Here is a 14,904-nt window from a genome sequence, read left to right on the forward strand (position 1 = left end):
CAGAGAATACAAAGTTTAGATCTGAAATGTCATGAGATACAAAATAAGTCTCTAAAAGTTGTTTAAATACTAAATTAGTAGCCTAGGGTTACAAAATATGAGTGGACTATGATGGATGATGCAGAGATCCACTTCTGGGGCCCACTTGGTGTGCTGGGGCCCACTTGGTGTGTGCTGGGGCTGAGACTTTAAGCAATCCACGTGCAGAGGCCATTTGTGGAGTTGAACGCCAGTTTTTGTGCCAGTTTGGGCGTTCAACTCCAGTTTTTTATCCTTTTCTGGCGCTGGACGCCAAAATTGGGCAGAGGACTGGCGTTGAACGCCAGTTTACGTCATCTATTCTTGTGCAAAGTATGGACTATTATATATTGCTGGAAAGCCCTGGATGTCTACTTTCCAACGCAATTAGAAGCACGCCATTTCGAGTTATGTAGCTCCAGAAAATCCACTTTGAGTGCAGGGAGGTCAGAATCCAACAGCATCAGCAGTCCTTTTTCAGCCTGAATCAGATTTTTGCTCAGCTCCTTCAATTTCAACCAGAAAAATACCTGAAATTACAGAAAAACACACAACTCATAGTAAAGTCCAGAAATATGAATTTTTCCTAAAAACTACTAGAAATAGACTAAAAACTAACTAAAACATACTCAAAACTATATGAAATTATCCCCAAAAAGCGTATAAAATATCTGCTCATCACCAGGCTGGGCGTTTAACGCCAGGATTGGCAGCTAAGGTGCTGGCGTTAAACGCCAGGGAAGGCGTTTAATGCCCTGGATGGCACCAATTTCAGGGCAACCCAGGCCTCATAGGGAACTAAACACCAGCTGGGCGTTTAGCGCCAAGCCTCGTCCCTAAAAAAATAAAAAAAAAAGATTGCATTGGCATTAAATGCCCCAGATGGCACAACTTACGTAGCGTTGTGGCGCTAAACGTAGAGGCTGGCGTTTAGCGCCAGCAACATAGAGACGGTTTTGAAGAAGGAGATTTGAATTTTTACCAACGGTGACACCCCCATCCCATCAACTTTTTGACTGTTCCACCCCCTCTCTCTTCTTTACTTCTCTTCAACTCCCTAAATCAATTTCTTCCTTTCCCCATATCACCAACCGACCTTCCTCTTCACCAACCACATCTCATTAAACTCCTAAATCCCTTCATTCTACTTCCCAATCCTCCACAATTAATCACATTCAACCACCTATTTACTAACTGTAAATCCCCTACTCCACTATAAAACCCTACTTCCTTATTCACTCTCACCACACAACAATACACTTCCCTCTCTTATTTTCATTCACCCCCTTCACACCTTCGGCGACACCGTGCTACTCAAGAATTTCATGTTTGACAACTCCCTGATCATGCCATTTATGGAGTGCTGGCATCTAGAGACCCACACCTTCCATCTGTCGTGGGGTGGGTGCACCATCACCCTCCAGGACATCGCGTACCACCTCAGGCAGCACGCTAATGGGGAGCCCGTTGGTTGGTGCTTTCGTGACTTCCATACATGGTTGAGCAGCTACTCGGTGCCAGGCCTCCTGTAGTGCAGTAGCAGGGAGCGCAGAGGAGGGAATCTTTCTCCCTGTAGCTGACATAGCTTCAGGAGCGTGTCTGACAGATACCCGATACTGATGATCCTTCCACCCTCCAATAGTACGCTAGGTGCTATATACTGTTGATGATCATGGGTTACCTGATGACTGATAAATCCGATAATACGGTCCATCTCCTGTGACTCCCGCCGCTAGATGACTTTCAGAGGTGCCGTTCTTTGTCCTGGGGTTCTGCGGTGCAAGCATGGACATACCATTCCCTATGCTCTGCAGCACACCGCTCCACCACAAACATCGCAGGATACACTTCACTGCTGGTATATTGGATCTACCAGAGATTCCCTAAGTGATGTCCACCTGAGCGACATGTTTTACATGTACCCGATGGTTGCAAGGTAACTGTCTCATTTGTTTTTACTTTTCTTCGTTTTCGCAATTCAATAACTTTTGCAACTAAGTGAATTATGGTTATTCTTACATCTGTCCATAGGTTGATCGGCATGACAGGGACCAGCACGAGCAGAGAGTCCTATGATGGTGTCGGGAGTTGGATCAGTTACTGTGGGATGAGGTCAGCGAGTTACACTTTTATTTTGTTAAACTTATATAGATTACTCAAATTTTTTTGCATCTGTCACTGATCATTATTTTACTTCCTTCATTTGTAGTTCCTGTGAACATCGTATGACGATCCTGCACTACAGGATATCTGCCCACTATGGCTAAAGGAAGAGGCAGAGTGGGGGACCTAGATGTCTGTTGTCCCCCTAGTCTTCTTCAACATAGTTGAATTCTATCATGCCGCCCGGGTGAAGCGCTCGAGTCAATGGTGAGCACCCAGTGCCAGGGGACCCGGTCAACATCGACAAGTTTCTGATGACCACAAGATGGGGCGAGGATGTCTGGTGGCCTACCAAGCATCAGGAGTGGTACGACCAGTAGAGGGCTCGGTTTCAAGAGGGATGTCGGATATCCATTTTTCGTGTTAGACACTTGTCGGGACAGAATGTGCTTGATGACCCCAGGCTGTTGAACTTACTGGGAGATGTGTAGCCTACTTCCATCCAGTCTTGGGACATCCTAGACCTTTCCAAGGACGTCACGGACCATCATAGGCGGGCCAGAGAGGTTTGCCCGGACACCCGGTGGCCTACCAGGAGAAACAAGGGTGTTAGGGAGTGCGGATGAGCTACAGGATGCCAGAGGGATAGGAGGATGTGGAGTCCAATGAGGAGGCGGAGCATCACCGACAAGAGGAGCACAGTGATATCCTGGATGACCAGGGTGACTTACTGCCTCCCCCCACCACTACCGCCCTCCTTCACCTCTACCACGACATCCGCCTTTAGAGTCAGGCTCACAGTCATTTCAAGATGATTGGGATGTTGCCCCCTGGTTTGCATGACCTTGGTAGGTCCAGTTCTCATCAAGAGGCATCAATGGTCGATGAGATATAGATTAAGGAGGCATTCCATATACATACCACCGACCAGGCCACCATGTAGCGCATTGCAGAGCAGTTTCGCACAGGTAGGGAGTAGAGCATGGGTTAGCCACAGCAGCAGTCATCTTCCCCTATGTCCAGCACTGTTTGGGTTCCATACATTTTTCTGGGTTCTAGCACTTAATACGGCACACAGTTCCAACTGGGTGTTCAGTATGCCACACCGCTATCGATGGATTATGACCTACTGATGACAGCATCGCAGCCTATCCTGGCACCACCTGTTGCTCCACCTTACGTGCCTCAGTATTTGTCAATGATCTACTTGGAGAGTTATGGTCTACCACATCATCCACTCCCACCACAGCTGCCTCAGTAGCCACCGGACTCCTCTCGTCACCCATAGCCTCCTGCGAACTCACGTCCTAGCAAACCTCAGAGACATGCACAGCCTTCGCCATATGGCACCGGACATCGGTGTCAATTTCCCGAGTGATTACCACCGATGGCATCATTATTATTTATGTATTTTATTATTCCATTTATTACTGTTGATGCATTTTGATACACTTTGTATATTATATTTTGGAACACTATGTATATTATATTTTGGGTTCGCTATTTATGGTCTTCTTATATCCATGTTGTAGTTTAAGCTATAGAATTCAAGTACAACATAAATGCTGACATCATGAATAACCTAAATCGCATAAATTTTGAATACAAAATATGCTTAATGAAAATAGAACAAAGTGAACAATGACATGAATCACACACCACATGAACTACGCAAACAACAATCTCAACAAACACATATAGACTACGAGCGTAAACTAAGCCTTGTTCGTCGGCTAGTTTGCACAACCTTTTCGGGTATGAATGGTTTCCCTGCATAATCCACACCTTTTCTCTCGGTGCTCGCCCTCATCCATCTCATTACGAAACCTAGGAAAAATAGGTATGCCAGTGGACTTCCTACGCGTGGCAGGGTTAGGACGAAGTCGCGTTCCATACCACTTTGGCCAAAACCTCTCGTCTGGTATCGGGGGGAACTCTACTTCATACACATTGAACACTTCCTGCTGCATGTACACCAGATGGACGTTTGGGCCCCATTCAACGCTAGCGGCGGCAAGTGCATGTCGACATAGGAAATGGAGTGACTAAAAAAGGCCACAGTCACACGTGCCAATCATCAATTGAACACGGAACGACCCTTGCGACCAACCCTCGAAAGGCTCTAACTCCTCGAATAGGAATACTGAAGCCCGTTTGTTGTAGTGAGTGATGCACATTTTCGAGATTCCCTCTCTGTTCTTCTCAATAGCTGCTATCAGCCATTGTGAGAATTGATTATCCGCCACTAGTTTTGCATGTGCCTCCCATCTCTTGCTGACGAACAATTGTTGCAGCCTCTCGTAGGTGCATGACACGATGGCTGAAATCGGTAGATAGCGTGTACTCTTGAGCACAGCATTCATGCACTCGAAGAGGTTCATCGTCATGTGCCCAAACTGGCGATCGCTATCACAGTGTTAGAGCCAGATCTCTTTGTTGAACCTACCAGCCCTGTCTGCCATCTCTCGCGACAAATCCCTCAATGCATCCATGTACCACTCGTACCCAACCTTGCTTGGATTGTAAGCATCATTTATGAGATACTGCTTTCCCTGGGTAGACTTAAAATGATACATGAAGTTCGCCACCATGTGCTGGACACAGTAAGCATGAAACGCTCTAGAAGGATGCCAACCATTATCGCCTGCTCTCAGTGTAGCCTTGATCACCTGAGATCTATAAAAAATAATCAACAGGCCTTCCTATGGGGTGACGTGTCACCTCAGATTGGTAAGGAAGAAAGACCATGACTTCGTCATCTCAAACTCAACAATTGCAAAGGCCACAGGAAGGATATTGTTGTTACCATCTTGTGCCACCGCAATAAGCAAAACACCACCATATTTGCCATACAGGTGCGTGCCATCGACGGAGACGAATGACTTGCAATGCACGAAAACCTCTACACAGGCAGAGAAGGCCCAAAATACCTTATCAAACATGCTGTAATCATGCACCATGAGGTGCTCATCATAATACGGTACAACACTGATCTCATCATGCACAATTGTCTTTCGCTTCGCCATCTAGAATACAATTAAACTTGAACTTACCAATATCCAAGATTCTGTTAGAGAGCAACACGGAGATTCCAAGGGCAGCCTAATTCATATTGTCGTCAATGCACATGGTACTTCAATTGATCCAACTCCAGAACTCGGTACTCAACACTTCTGCAAATGCTGTAATTCTTGACATCCTATAGTACTACATCTCTGCTTTTGAACCTGTGGCCAACCCAAAACTCCACACCATTGTCTAAGTTGTAATCGTCTTGACCCGTGTTGGAAAATATATTTTTCTCTTGCATCGCGTCCAGATCCAACGTATGATAGTGACTGCGGACGGAAGACAAGGCCGGAATTGGGTGCGGGGCAGGCAGAAGATACGAACATGATGGCTCGACCAGGGTCTCTGGTACAAACTCCTCCTCGTCTGAGTCCTCACCGTCAACGTCCATGTCTTCCATTGGACTAACCACATGTATCGGTGGAGATGCGAGAGGTGGGCCATCTTGCACAAAGTCCGGTTGCCCAGATCCACCATCGCCGACATCACCAACCTCCGCAGAAAGCTCCATCACTTAGTCCGCTATTATTCTCCCATGGATGTCAAACATCAGGCGCACATGCTCGTCGCCATGGAGGCAAAACAGACGAAACCGAAAAACTCCGTTTTCCATCAGTGCTAGCATCTTATACCCACCCTTCTGATCTCTTTTCTCCCGCTACCACCGACGCTACTCAATATCAAACTCTTCAACTCGGACAAAGAACTTACTTGCTGGATACGTAACAAAATGGAATTCTCACACTCAAATATCACCCCATTATCACAGTTTCTCATATGACAATTAAAATACACACTTATAACCAAAATATCCACTATTATTGGACATTTTGGTTTATTTTCGGAAGAAAAAGGTAGAGAAGAAATAGTGAAATGTTTGGTAAAAAATACAAAGGGTTGCACATCCTTTTATAGTTGCTGAAAATTTGTCGTTAAATATCTTGTTTACACTATACACATCATAATTATTCACGTATTTCGTTTACATTGTAAACGAATTAATACTACACATATTTCATTTATACTGTAAACAAATAAAGCATGAAATAAGATATAGGATACATTTTGATAAAAATGCTACAAATCCACTATTTCAATAAATAAAATATTTATTTAAAAAAATTCCTTCTTGATCTCAGTTGTTTAATAATGTAAAATTAAATAAATGGATCCACAAAACAACACACTAGAAATGTAGAGTACGGGAGCAACAAAGGGGTCTGTTTTACTTTATCCCCAAGGAAGAGAAAAAAAAGGGTTTGGATATTTGGCAAAGACGGAAACAAAATGTAATATAAAAAGAAAAATTAAAAATGGAGAAAAGAAGTTTTAAACCCTGTGTTGTGTTAGTTACACGGTTAAAACCTACTATTTTACAAAACCCTCGTTTTCCCGATTATAGAACTGTATCACTCGTCTCCCCCAATGTGGCGGTCGGCGATTTCAGAACGACGAAGGGCATTCTCGAAGCTTCTATTCGCCTTCACAGTGTCCCGCAACATGGGCGGCGGCCCTCGAACCTTCCCCGGCGGCGTCAACAAGTGGAAGTGGAAGCGCATGCACGAGAAGCGCGCCCGTGACAAAGAGAAGAGACTTCTCGAACATGAGAAACAGCTCTATCAGGCTCGCATTCGCTCCCACATACGCTCACACCTCGCACCCGACAACTCAACCGCCACCGCCGCCACCACCCACGGCCCTATCTCCCCCACTGACCACATTAGGGCCCTCGCCAACCGCTTCATGAAGGAAGGAGCTGAAGATCTCTGGAACAACGACGACGGTCCCCTAACCGCTTCTTCTTCTTCTTGTTCTTCTCCCACGCGGCAGCAAGGTTCGATTGAGGCGCCGGTGGATTTGCGGAAGCTGATACAAGAGAAACGGAACCCCAATTCAATGAATTCGAGTGGGAATTTCGGTCAGAGGAGGGGTTACCATTCTGTTTCTGAGGTGAATTCCGGTGTTGGTAGCAGTAAGAAACTTGCGCCTGCTGGGAGGAGAAGATTTTGGAGGAACGATAGTTCTTCTTCGAGTGAGAGTGAATCCGAGGATGAGAACGATTCGAGGGTTAATAATTGGGATGTTAGGAAGATGGGTAGTAGTGCTTCTTTGAGGAAGCATGATTTGAAGAGGGAGAGGAGAGTGATGCCAAAACCATATGATGAAGAGGCTGATTTTGCAGAACAGGTTGAGCTGATTAAGTATGAGATTAACAAGAGGAAGTTGAAACAGAAGGAAATGGAAGAGTACAGGGTTGAGGACCAAGAATCCATCCTAACCCAATCAAGGTACTCCATGTTTCTATGTTAGCTTTGTTGCTTATTCTGTGGTTGCAATCAGTAATTTGGATGTCTCTGTTTTTCTAGATTTGATGAGTGCGGTATATCGCCATTGACAGTCAAGGCTCTCTCTTCAGCTGGTTATATCCACCTGACCCGGGTGCAAGAGGCAAGCCTTTCTGTTTGCCTTGAGGGTATGTTCCTTATTAGATTTTATTTCAATTTTATTGTTGTTGTTGTTGTTATTTATGATTCTGTTGCAATGCAGGTAAGGATGCTCTGGTCAAAGCTAAAACTGGCACGGGAAAAAGTGCAGCATTTTTGGTACACCCTTGTTCTTTTACATTGGAGTATTACACTGCATCTTATTTTAATTCAATGACATTGAATGCAAACAGCTTCCTGCCATTGAAACAGTTTTGAAAGCTATGAATAGCAAGTCGCGTCAAAATGTGCCACCTATATTTGTTCTTATTCTCTGCCCTACCAGAGAACTTGCCAGTCAAATTGCTGCTGAAGCAAAGGCTTTGCTCAAGTATCAAGATGGCATTGGTGTACAAACTCTCGTAGGAGGGGTGCGATTTAAAGTTGACCAAAAGCGTCTTGAATCCGATCCATGCCAGGTTGTGTTCTGTAGCCAAAATTCTTTTATTTCCTAGCTTGTTGGTGTAGACCAACTGAAATGCTAATGCATTTTGCTGGAGGGGGAGAATGATGGGGAGAAAGGAGGTTGATGTTGTGTAAAATATCATGCCCAGCATAATGATCTTGTATATCTTGTATTGAATCTTGCAGATACTTGTTGCTACCCCTGGTAGGTTGCTAGATCATATTGAGAATAAGTCTGGACTATCTGTGCGATTGATGAGCTTGCAGATGCTTGTACTTGATGAAGCTGATCATTTACTGGACCTTGGATTTCGAAAGGACGTAGAAAAGATTGTTGACTGTGTGCCTCGTCAAAGGCAATCCTTGATGTTTTCTGCAACCATCCCAAAGGAGGTTAGGTTAGGTTTTTCAATCTACTTTTATTATTACTTTTTAGCTTCAGTTTCTTCGAAACAGCTTTAAGTTGCTGCAGCATTCAGATGTAACTGATGTTTTACAAATATGCAGGTCCGCCGTGTATCTCAACTTGTTTTGAAAAGGGAACATGCATACATTGATACAGTTGGTATGGGTTGTCTGGAAACTCCAGTGAAGGCAAGTTACAGTAACCATTGTCATACACTCATACTCTAAGAGTTGCAAAAAGAAAATATGTATTCCAGATTTCTGTGGACCTTAGACTACACATCCTTTTTTATTACTGCTTCTGTTATTCTTATATATTTCAATTAATATATTGAAAATTTGCGGCATTAGGCATTAATGCTTGATTTGGTTTGTGATTACAGGTCAAGCAATTTTTTCTTATTGCTCCACAGGAATCACATTTTCAAATAGTACACCATATTTTAAAGGAGCATGTCATGCAAACACCAGATTATAAGGTTAATACAATTGATATTTCAAGTTTGGCTTTTCAAGATGATCTATGGGTTTGACTGGTAAATTTGCATTCAGGTTATTATTTTCTGTGTTGCTGGAATGGTAACATCACTTATGTATCAACTTCTCCGTGAAATGAAAATGAACGTCAGGGAGCTACACTCTCGAAAACCCCAACTGTATCGAACTCGCATATCAGATGAGTTTCGGGAATCCAAACAACTGATTCTTGTCTCATCTGATGTTTCATCTCGTGGAATGAATTATCCCAATGTTACTTTAGTCATACAGGTATTGTTAAATCTTCAATGTGTTTCCACTCTTACCTTGAATCATGTTCAGGTCAATGCTAATTATGCTAGTATAATATATTGAGCTGCATAGAATTTCCACTCTAGTTAATTGAATGCACTGCTTTATCCAGGTGGGTATTCCTTCTGATCGTGAACAATATATACATCGTCTTGGAAGAACTGGACGGGAAGGCAAAGAAGGGGAAGGCATATTGTTGATTGCTCCATGGGAAGAATATTTTTTAGATGAAATCAAGGATCTTCCTCTAGAGAGATTCCCTTTTCCAGATATAGATCCACAGACAAAGCTTAAGGTACATTTCTTGCTCATGTTCTGACTTACATTATTATAGATAACAAAAGCAGTAGTGATCTACCACATTTATTTCATTTCGTGCATGACATCACTATATATAGAATATATAAACTGTGTTATACTCTGCAGATAGAACATTCCATGGGAAAGATAGACAGTGACGTCAAAGAAGCCGCGTATCATGCTTGGCTGGGTTATTACAACTCAATTAGGGAAATTGGGAGGGAGAAGTCCACCATAGCTGAGCTTGCAAACCGGTTTTCTGCATCAATTGGTTTACAGAAGCCTCCTGCGCTCTTTCGAAAGACTGCTTTAAAGATGGGTTTGAAAGACATTCCTGGCATTAGAATTCGTAGATAACCAGGGCCTAGGAGCAGTTAAATGTGTTACACACAGACCGTATCTGCATTTCCATCATTTGCTTATATTTGAAGTTGCATTCTCAGCACTTAGCAGAGATGAATGTTTCAGCGTATACAGAACAGTGAAACACAAGTGTTGGGTAGGTAATGGATGAGATTTTGAGTATATCCTCTTTACTGCGTGTCCAAGTCAACACCCGAAACTTAAGAGGATATATTGCCACAGAATATTCTGCTTATAACTGTGTTGGGGTTAGTTGGTGAGTGAGTTTCAGTTCTGCTCCCCGCACTTAACGTAATGGGTCCGTTGTTGTTGTGCCTCGCACGAAATCACCTTGACCTATATATATAACCACGCCATGGGTCCACCTTGTTAACTCTGGAGTCAAACTGGTCCCCCCATCACAAGACATTTTAAAATGTGATCACTATCACTCACATTATTAAACAATTTTAAAATGATTCGATCATATTCTAAGGCGACCGTTTGGTTTGTGTAATAGACTCCCGTAATAGGAAAAGACACTGTTATTATTGTTGCAGATTAGGTTCTAAGCCTTCTCAGTAATGAAAATACAGTTAGAATAATGGATGCATCTAACTTGCGTGGTGCATGTTGTATAATAAATAAAGTAGCATTTCTCCCGAAAGCTCCTAGAAATATCTTAAAGAGTTTACTCCTTGTTCTTGAAAATATTGCGATAATTTAACAAGAAATACGGGGAACCACAGTAATTCTAGGCACTCGTTCAAAGAGGCTTATATCAACAATTCAAGAAAATAAATGATTGAAAAGGACCCTAGACTTTTCTTTAGAAAACTTGATTGTCAAATTGAAACTCCAGCTCTAATAACTGCGTCGAGTCAATTAGAAAGGGCGCCGAACCTGTCCCCAATTCGATTAGTTTAATTCAGTCTACTGTGCTACAGTTAATGATGCTGGGAACCATTGACAAATCTGTCTGTTTTTCATTGCCAACAATACCCCCAAAAGAAAGCCCATTTACTATTTCTTGATGGACAAGAAAGGAGTCATAAACGTGGAAAGAATGGAGTATGAGGGAACCCGATCTTCATCTTGAAGAGCGCAGCAGCAGCACTCCACATATGGAAGGCACAACAAATTGACAATACTTCAACGTCATCGCTGGTTATGATGAATTATTAGTGGCCAGCGAACACCATTCTTAAGTGCTCCATAAAGGAAATGTCTAGACCTCTATGTATTTTTAAGAAATTAAACTCATTTTAAATTTGAAATTCCAATATGACAGCACCAGAATAAGTCCAACACTTGGCACTGTGCCAAAACAAGAACTGCTCAATCCTTAATGTCTTGTCAACTAGTTTAGTCAATTTATGATCAAGGGTAGTTCAGGCATTTCATTAAAATCAATTTAGTTTTTGGCTCTATCTTTGCTACAGCTTCCCTGACCTTGTATTAAAGGAGGATAAACCATTCTCAACAAGGGACAACTAAATTCATACCATACTCCTTGTTACTGTGTTAGTTGACATCGTAACTCTCATGGAAGTTAAATATTCAAGGCTGTCACTTCTGATCATAATGATGATAATGGTGATGAGCCAGCTATCAAGTTGCTGCAAGGCCAGCAGATGGATGGGTACAGAAATCAAGCAAACAAAAAAGAGAATCAATTTTCAGCAATTCACATGGCATTCCTATACAAGGATACAACAAGAACCAAGCAAAGAGAAGGTCCACCCTATTTATGGAGTCTCTCTAAGAGATGTACCAGGTGGTCCAAACCCACTTCATAATTGATCAGCAATCTACCAATCTGCTGCTTATCAAGTTAGACAGATTTTTTTTTGCAGGCCTATAGTGTGTAAAATATTCTATTTTCCCATTAAAGATGTAAACATAATCATTTTGTAATTTACTTTAAAATTTTCTCCATAATAACTGAAAAAGAAAAATTATACCTGAAGTTTTATTATATTCAATAGCTAAAAGATAGTAACTCGCTAAACAACTGAAGTGGCCTCAAAGCAAAATAAGTATGTCAACGCACTACTGACATGGTTGGCTATATTATGCCAACTAGCAACCAGGATTAATTTATTAGACAAAACTTAGGCTATTGTACATCTAGGTAAAATATAGTTTTATTTTGTTCAATGGATTCTAAATCTATTTACTCAAACAGTGCAGGTGGTGCATGATAAGCCAAGTTTTTTAAGGATCATGCAGAAACGCTAGGATCAAGAGGCAAGTAGCAATATTAGTAAAGATGGATAAGAAAAAAAATTGGTTCAGCAGGATTGCTGACGAAAAGTAGGACACTTCAACCACAGACTTTAACTCAAGACCACTTATCCAACTCTCGAGCCTCGAGGAAAATCATTACTCTTCTCACTAGAAGCATATCCCTGAGACACAGATATTGACCAAATATAATATTGATTCATAATTCACAACAAATCAACAGGTAAAAATAAACAAGAAAATAGCAACCCCTGTTGTAAAAAGCAGAGGAAACCAAGCCGCATTTCCAGTCAAAAAACCTACAAACATTTCACATAAAAGATGACGAATAAGCAACTCATTTCCACTTAAGTCCAATAATTAAGTAGTAAAAACTTACCCACAGAAATTCCTCATTACATAATTTCAGTTCCCACTGGGTCAACGGAGTAATGGAGTGATAATGATTTCTGGACAATAGGGTCGAACTCAGAAAGCCATACCTATTTTTCAAATTCAAAGATAGTTTAGAATCTAATAGTGGTTGTTTAAAGTTAACATTTGGTATCATTTTGATAAGATATCATCCATCAGTCCAACATGGCTTATGGTTAAATGGAATCATAAGTCAGAAATAACTTAATCACATGCTAGTTTAGACCAAAAGTGTAGTTATTTAAATACTTAATGAATAAAGCTAAATTAGTCTTACATCTTTATATTCTTTGCTGTCAATAAATATCTCAAATGCCTCAACTGCAAAAAAGCCATTACACATCAGTACCAGTCAACATGACCGAGGCAAAAGAAAATAAGATATTACAGAAAATGCAATTGAGTTCACCTGATCGAAATCGTACTACTACTCCATGAGTGTACTCCTTAGAGCTTGGATTAAAATTCAAACCTGATAACAAATAACAGTACACATCAGCAGCATCAGGAAAATCAAAACTTCACAATAAGGGTTTATTTTTTGTTTTTTTATTTTTTTGGGTCTTTTTAAAGAAAGTTGAACTTCTCAACAACAATATCTAAGTTAACGATTAAGTTACATGACAGCTAAGACATACAGCCAAGAATTGGATAAGTTTGATGGAACAGGAAACACACCATGAGTAAATTGGACTATCAAGGAAGGAGATCCCAACATCAGCGATGCTAGAGAGGCCAACGCGTGTTCAGCTAGGTTACCCAGTACACCATCATTAAATAATATTAGAAGCACAAACTCCACTCCCTGGTTGAAATCCTGCTCACAATAATTTAAACCACCATAAAAAACTTATTGAATCAAAATTCAGAAATAGGCATAGTGACAACAAGAAAAGGGAAAAAAGAAGTTGATTAATCTAAACTCCAAATTACATAGAAACAACTGTGTAGAACACAGATGTTATGATGGTGCACTTATGTAATGGACAGCTTTTTAATTCCTAGATTCGGGGAGAGGAAATTAAGTTACTTTGTACCTCTCCCTTCCGAAATATAGAAAGAATTTCATCTTCCACTTCTGATTCATAATCCACATTAATCAATCCCTGGAACAGAAAGCATTTGAGGGCTAAGGAAAAAAATAGTCCACAGCAAGGTAGAATCAGCAATATTATACTGGAAAAGTAAAGGAACAGAGAAGCGGTGTTTACATGGTGGTGCATACATGGCAGTAAGTCATTACATGCTCCTTGAGAACTTTCAAGTAAAAGGGGTTCGCATAGAACTTGTCAAGGCTTTCCTTCCTCTGAAAGCGCATATATAGAGCATGCGTAAGATGCTCGGGATTTGGGTCAGAAATGCGCCCTGCAGGAGCAACAACAACAAAGATCAATCACCTTTGTGTGTGTGTTATGCTGAGTCATGTATATACTCTACAGATGTATACCTAAGGAAATGGCAACGACACCACCCATTTGATATTGTGTTGTATAGAGATGGTCCAGCATGTCATTCTCTTCCTCTTCAGACAATTCATCTTTTGCTTTAAGCAGACAAACGTGTTCCACAACTTTTCTACAGCAAATTGAAAGTAAAGCAAGCTCAATCGTAGTCACCATCGTCGTCAACTTTGTATCCTCAACTCAATTACTAAAGATTGAACATTGAAGGAGCTAAGACTATATATAATAACCAATACCTTTTCTTGGCAGAAGCGAGGTTTGAGTTTCGGTCATCGTTGACAGCGGAAAGTAGCATCCTTTGATTCTTTGGGGAACCTTTGAATGGGTTCCATTGGTAAGCTGCATAAGAAGAAAGTAATTTGACAAATTTATATCAGTAAGCGGAGAATTGAATAGAACTGAATTGAGTGTGACGTGTGATGTGAGAGTTGAGAAGTGGATTGAACTCACGATGAAGAGAAAGAGGGGTTTTGGGGAATCGAAGAGGGAGACAAATCGAGCATTGCATTGCAAAACCCATTTGAATCAGAAAGAGCATGCGGCGTGTTTGGTCGATAGGAAAATCCGAAAATGGGTGGACGAGGAAACACAACACCTTCATTTGAATACCGCACATAAATTTCGCGCCTTACATTTTAAGTGAACGTGAACTACGCTGCTTCTTACACTCCCTCTTGCACTCTTACCTGTCATCCATCATTTTTTTTATTTTCATCTCATTTTAAATTTACATTCAGACAAGCAGATATGTTAAGATTATAGTTTAGAAAAATTTTTATGAAAAAATATACAAAATTTAAGTTTTTAATGTATTTATTAATTTAAAAATTTTATCACGTACTTTAAAGATATATATATTAGTTAAA

The 14,904-nt window shown here is 41.2% G+C and overlaps 2 protein-coding genes across 2 annotated transcripts; one reads left to right on the top strand and one right to left on the bottom strand.

Moving 5' to 3' along the window:
- The first annotated feature begins 6,436 nt into the window (after nt 1–6,436).
- Nucleotides 6,437–10,228, top strand: LOC107630817 (DEA(D/H)-box RNA helicase family protein). The gene is made up of 10 exons (XM_016334064.3): nt 6,437–7,478; nt 7,557–7,663; nt 7,738–7,793; nt 7,868–8,092; nt 8,265–8,471; nt 8,586–8,672; nt 8,867–8,962; nt 9,036–9,251; nt 9,385–9,567; nt 9,699–10,228. Exons 1-10 carry the CDS (start codon nt 6,616–6,618, stop codon nt 9,927–9,929), a joined length of 2,271 nt encoding a protein of 756 aa, XP_016189550.1. The 5' UTR covers nt 6,437–6,615; the 3' UTR covers nt 9,930–10,228.
- Nucleotides 10,229–12,154: 1,926 nt separating this feature from the next.
- On the bottom strand, nt 12,155–14,669 carry LOC107630818 (Stress responsive alpha-beta barrel domain protein). Its single transcript, XM_016334065.3, has 10 exons — nt 14,489–14,669; nt 14,275–14,377; nt 14,023–14,150; nt 13,801–13,940; nt 13,613–13,681; nt 13,254–13,392; nt 12,985–13,047; nt 12,853–12,896; nt 12,541–12,643; nt 12,155–12,460 (listed from the first exon to the last, which is right to left on the bottom strand). Exons 1-9 carry the CDS (start codon nt 14,652–14,654, stop codon nt 12,557–12,559), a joined length of 939 nt encoding a protein of 312 aa, XP_016189551.2. The 5' UTR covers nt 14,655–14,669; the 3' UTR covers nt 12,155–12,460; nt 12,541–12,556.
- Between the last annotated feature and the right edge of the window lie 235 nt (nt 14,670–14,904).

This window comes from Arachis ipaensis, chromosome B3 (assembly GCF_059453495.1).
Source record: "Arachis ipaensis isolate K30076 ecotype BB chromosome B3, ASM5945349v1, whole genome shotgun sequence".
Taxonomy (NCBI): Eukaryota; Viridiplantae; Streptophyta; class Magnoliopsida; order Fabales; family Fabaceae; genus Arachis; species Arachis ipaensis.

What these genes read in the sequence shown, in the direction of transcription:
- LOC107630817 (XM_016334064.3), top strand. Translation starts at nt 6,616, where the DNA reads ATGTGGCGGTCGGCGATTTCAGAACGACGAAGGGCATTCTCGAAGCTT. An exon ending in TCCATCCTAACCCAATCAAG is followed by an intron (nt 7,479 to 7,556) that starts GTACTCCATGTT and finishes CTGTTTTTCTAG; the next exon opens with ATTTGATGAGTGCGGTATAT. An exon ending in ATCCACAGACAAAGCTTAAG is followed by an intron (nt 9,568 to 9,698) that starts GTACATTTCTTG and finishes TATACTCTGCAG; the next exon opens with ATAGAACATTCCATGGGAAA.
- LOC107630818 (XM_016334065.3), bottom strand. Translation starts at nt 14,654, where the DNA reads ATGTGCGGTATTCAAATGAAGGTGTTGTGTTTCCTCGTCCACCCATTT. An exon ending in GATAGTCCAATTTACTCATG is followed by an intron (nt 13,048 to 13,253) that starts GTGTGTTTCCTG and finishes ATTTGTTATCAG; the next exon opens with GTTTGAATTTTAATCCAAGC. An exon ending in AGTAGTACGATTTCGATCAG is followed by an intron (nt 12,897 to 12,984) that starts GTGAACTCAATT and finishes GCTTTTTTGCAG; the next exon opens with TTGAGGCATTTGAGATATTT.